At 51.6% G+C, this 4818-nt stretch overlaps 1 protein-coding gene across 1 annotated transcript in view; it reads left to right on the top strand.

Annotated features, from left to right (window-relative positions):
- Positions 1-4818, top strand: part of LOC107115258 (mitochondrial import receptor subunit TOM40 homolog) — a 17058-nt gene that overhangs the window by 8788 nt on the left and 3452 nt on the right. The window contains exons 5-6 of the mRNA XM_015416922.1: positions 6-18; positions 2035-2111. Of these exons, the coding sequence (XP_015272408.1) occupies positions 6-18; positions 2035-2111 (90 nt within the window). The remainder of the gene's footprint in view (positions 1-5; positions 19-2034; positions 2112-4818) is intronic.

The following is a 4818-nucleotide window of genomic DNA, read 5'->3' as shown; positions in this document are numbered from 1 at the left end:
TGGCTGGGAAATACACAGGTACCGACGTACTCCTGCAGAATTTCGGACCACTTCCCTTTTCTTCTTCATGCGCAGATGCTCGTAGTCGCTGTCACGGGTCCGAAAACAGCAGGTGGAAAGGATCTGGCTGCTGCTTTAAAGTCTTTAAGGGAAGTGTTGTGCTGAATTAGATTTTCTCACAGGGACTCAAGGAGGATCACGTGTGGCGAGGCAGTTGGGTAGCCGTGTTAGTCTGTCTCTAGCAGGACAAAAGAGCAAGAGTCCAGGAGCACCTTACAGACTAACAAAATTTGTGACAGGGTAGGAGCTTTCATGAGTCACTGCTCACTTCTTTAAGATGGGTAGTGGTGGTAGTCTCCCTGTACCAGTAGAGAAGAGCAAGAGTCCAGCAGCACCTTAAAGACTAAAAGAATTTGTGGCAGCCGAATACAGATTCCCAAATACTATACAGTTTTATTCGGCTATTATTCGGCTCCATTATACCCTATGGGCCATTATATTAAATGGCAAATCTCTTAGGGTATATTCAGTGGTCTGAGGGGGAGGAGATTTGAGATAGAGGCACCAAATTTGCAGCATAGCTGCTGGAGCCTCTCCTCAAAAGGGCGGCCAAGTTTCAAAAAGATTGGACCACAGGGTCCAATTCTATGGGCACCCAAAAACAGTGCCCCGATCCTCCATTGTTTCCAGTGGGGGGAAAGTAGCAATGCAATACAAGCTCAGCAGAATGTCCCAGAGAATCTCTGCAGTAGAAGGTGAAGGGGGGGCATGTTTGCAAGGCCAGCAGCAGAACCAGTGCCAAAACCCAAAAGGACTGAGGTCAAATCGGAGAATCTCTGAAATAGAAACTGAGGGAGGGGGTGATTTCTGCAAGGAGAACAGAAGCAGTGCAGTGTACTGGTGTCCAGCAGCAGAACCCACCTACTAGTGTCCAGCAGCAGAACCCAGTGCCAACTTGCTAGTGCCCAGCAGCAGAAGGCAATGCCAATGCGGCAGCAACAGAATTAACAAATGTCACACCAGAGAGTCCTAGCAGTGTTGAATTTTTTATTTATTTTTTGCAGAAACAACAGTAGTAGAAGCCCAGCAGAACACTCAGAAGTCCAGGGTGGGCAGGCATTTTTGCTAGCCCACCTGAACCAAGGCCAGCCCAATACACAGAAGCCCAGTAATGTTGAGCTGCCATTTGCCACAGTAGCAGTGGGTTCTGCTGCAGGGCAGGCACTACTGTACTGGTTCTGCTGCTGGCCTTGCAAAAATGCCCCCCGCACTACACTTTCAACTGCAGAGATTCTTTGGGACATTCTGCTGGGCTTGTATTGCCTTGCTATTTTTCCCCTTGGGAATAAATGGAGGATGGGGGCGCAACCTCTTTGGGTGCCCAGAGAATTGGACTCCCTGGTCCAATATTTTTGAAACTTGGGGGTTCTTTTGGCAAGAGGCTCCAGCAGCTACACTGAAAATATGGTGCCTCTACCTCAAAAACGTTCCCCCAGCCCACTGAATATACTCTAGAAGATTTGCCATTGAGTATAATGGCCCATAGGGTATAATGGAGCCGAATATATTCGGTATGACCGGATATTTCCCAAATCCGAACACAGTGCAGATACTGGTATTCTGGAATATTCAAGAATGAGGAATAAATTTGACTGTTTTATACCTGAATCCCAAAAAAACCCCAATTTCTTTTCCTTGACACTCCTAGTGTAGACCACAGTCCCTAATCATTTATCTGAGAAAGTTGGTAAAACCATTTTGCACCGTGCAACCCGGGCAGAAAAGCCCTTTTGAATCGTTCAGTTTTGCATAGTTTGCGGGAGGTCCGGAGTGTGGCGGCTTTCCTGACCTCCTCGGGCAGGCCATTCCACCATGCAGAAGCCACAACGGAGGAAGCACTGAGAGTTTGCACGCCCACAGAGCAGCTCTTCCGCAGGTGGCGTTTCTTTCCCTCTTGCTGTCCAGATGAGTGGGCAGCGACCCCCTTCCCCAGCTTCAAGACAAGTGACGGGTCCTCTTTTTCTCTCCTCGCAGCACCTAACTGGATCGGGACCCTGACGGTAGGCCAAGCGGGAGCACACGCCACGTATTACCATAAAGCCAGTGATCAGGTAAGAGGCATTATTTGGGGGGGGGGCGTTTTGCTTGTGGGGCAGCCGCGAGGGAAGCAAGTAGTATATGGAATCAAGCTGGAAGTTCCTGTATGCTCCACAAGTGCTTGGAGGGAGGGCAGGTTGGGAAATGTGTCTTGCTCAGCTGACAAAACACGAGATAGCCGTTCACCGTCTGAAGGCAGCAAAGCTTCGTAAGGACATAAGGGAAGCCATGCTGGATCAGGCCAATGGCCCATCCAGTCCAACGCTCTGTGTCACACAGTGGCCAAAACCCAGGTTCCACAGGGGGGGGGGGAGGCAGAACGCCAGAAGCCCTCCCACTGTTGCCCCCAAGCCCAAGGAGACAGAGCAACAGAGCATCACTTGCCCCAGACAGAGTGTTCCCTCTATCCCTTGTGGCTAATAGCCACTCATGGACCTCTGCTCCATATAAGAACATATAAGAGAAGCCATGTTGGATCAGGTCAATGGCCCATCCAGTTCAACACTGTGTCACACAGTGGCCAAAACCCAGGGTCCATCGGGAGGTTCACCAGCAGATCCAGAACTCCAAAAGCCCTCCGTGTTGTTGCCCCCCAAGCACCAAGAAGACAGAGCATCGCTGCCCCAGACATAAGAACAGAAGAGAAGCCATGTTGGATCAGGCCACTGGCCCATCCAGTCCAACACTCTGTGTCACACAGTAGCCAAAACCCAGGGGCCATCGGGAGGTCCAGCAGCAGGGCCAGAGCTCCAGAAGCCCTCCCACTGTTTGCCCCCCAAGCCCAAGAAGACAGAGCATCACTGCCCCAGAAGGAGTCCTCCATCTATCCCTTGTGGCTAATAGCCACTGATGGACCTCTGCTCCAGATGTTTCTCCAGTCCCCTCTTGAAGCTGTCTGTGCTTCCATCAGGCATCCAGCCCACACCTTGCTTATGTATATATCTGTGCCAGCCTTCCAGGGCACAACTCTGGTTCCCTCATATGCAGTCCAAAGCTGTAGGACCCAGAGTACTTAAGCAACCCCTGCTTTCAGAGAGACCTGCCCATCAAATGGGGTTGGACCCAACCAGCTTCTTGTATGGAGCAGAGGTCCATCAGTGGCTAACAGCCACAAGGGATAGAGGAGCCACGGTGGCTCAGAGGTTAAGATGCTGAGCTGCCGACCAGAAGGTCGGTAGCTCGGCAGTTCGAGACCCGAGTGCCGCGTGACGGAGTGAGCTCCCATCTCTGGCCCCAGCTGCTGCCAACCTAGCAGTTCGAAAGCAAGAAGATAAATAGGTATCACTTCGGTGGGAAGGGAACAGCGTTCCATGCATCTCAGCGTCTAGTCATTGCAGCCACGGACCATGGAAAAGTCTTCGGACAGCACTGGCTCTTTGGCTTGGAAACGGAGATGAGCACCACCCCCTAGAGTCAAATTCGACTGGCTTTCAAGCAAGGGGAACCTTTTTAGAAGGAACACTCTGTCTGGGGCAGTGATGCTCTGTACTCTTGGTGCTTGGGGGGCCACAGTGGGAGGGCTTCTGGAGTTCTGGCCCCACTGGTGGACCTCCTGGTGGCCCCTGGGTTCTGGCCATTGTGTGACACAGAGTGCTGGACCGGGTGGGCCATTGGTCTGATACAATAAGGCTTCTGTTATGTCCTTCTTGTGTTGTGCTTGTGAAGGAAGGGGTCTCCTTTGACCTCCAACCTCCACACGCACACCAGTTTATACTGGGAATCGTGGGACTTGGTTCTACAAAAGCTGTGTGGGACTGAACACCTTTGTCAACTTCTGAGGAGTCCAAAGGAGCCTTTTGGGGCTAGGAGCTGTAACGGTGAATCCCGTCCAGCTTTTCTCCGCCATTACCCAGCATTCCAACTCCTTCTCTTGTGCTTGCCCGCTGGTCACATTCCTGTCGCCGTGAAGCGAGGTTTGTAATCGCTCACGTTTCTGGTTTTCGGTTTTCAGTAAAACTTGCGCGCTCTCGAAGGTCGTGGGACGGCTTTCCTTGGCGGCTTGGCCACGCCCCTCGGTCTGTGACTGAAAAAATGACCCGCTGCCCTAGCGCAAGAGAAGAATTGAAATACTGGGTACTTCTATTTACTTCCTTCCTTGCCTATTTACGTACTTATTTCATTTGTACCCCCAACTTTCCTCCACAATGGAGACCCAAGGCGGCTTTCGTCACTCCCTTTCCCTCTGTTTTATCGTCACAACAATCCTGTGAGGTAGGTTAGGCTGAGAGAGAGTACGTGGATAATCAGAGTCACAGGGCTCTTTTTGTAGCAGGAACTCCTTTGCATATTAGGCCACACACCCCTAATGTAGCCAATCCTCCAAGAGCTTACAGAGCTCTCCTTACAGGAGCTACTGTAAGCTCTTGGAGGATTGGCTACATTAGGGGTGTGTCGCTTAGGGGCCCGGAGACCAAGCCCTTTGAGGAGAGGCTGAGGGACTTGGGAATGTTCAGTCTGGAGAAGAGGAAGTTGAGGGGGGTCAGGATTGCTCTCTCGAAGCATTTGAAGGGCTGTCACTTAGACGAGGGCAGGGAGCTGTTCCTGTCGGCTGCAGAGGAGAGGACTCGCAAGAATGGGTTTAAATTAAGGGTGGGAAGGTACCAGCCGGATATTGGGGGTGGGGGATTTACAGTAAGAGTTGTGCAGCAATGGAATCAGCTGCCTTGGGGGGAGGTGATGAGCAGTGTTCCCTCTAAGCTGAGTTGGTGTGAGCTAGCTCAC

Source organism: Gekko japonicus, unplaced genomic scaffold (genome assembly GCF_001447785.1).
Source record: "Gekko japonicus isolate JY-2015 unplaced genomic scaffold, Gekko_japonicus_V1.1 scaffold3080, whole genome shotgun sequence".
Classification (NCBI taxonomy): Eukaryota; Metazoa; Chordata; class Lepidosauria; order Squamata; family Gekkonidae; genus Gekko; species Gekko japonicus.
The sequence above is the reverse complement of the archived record's forward strand: the minus strand, read 5'-3'. Positions and strand labels throughout refer to the sequence as shown.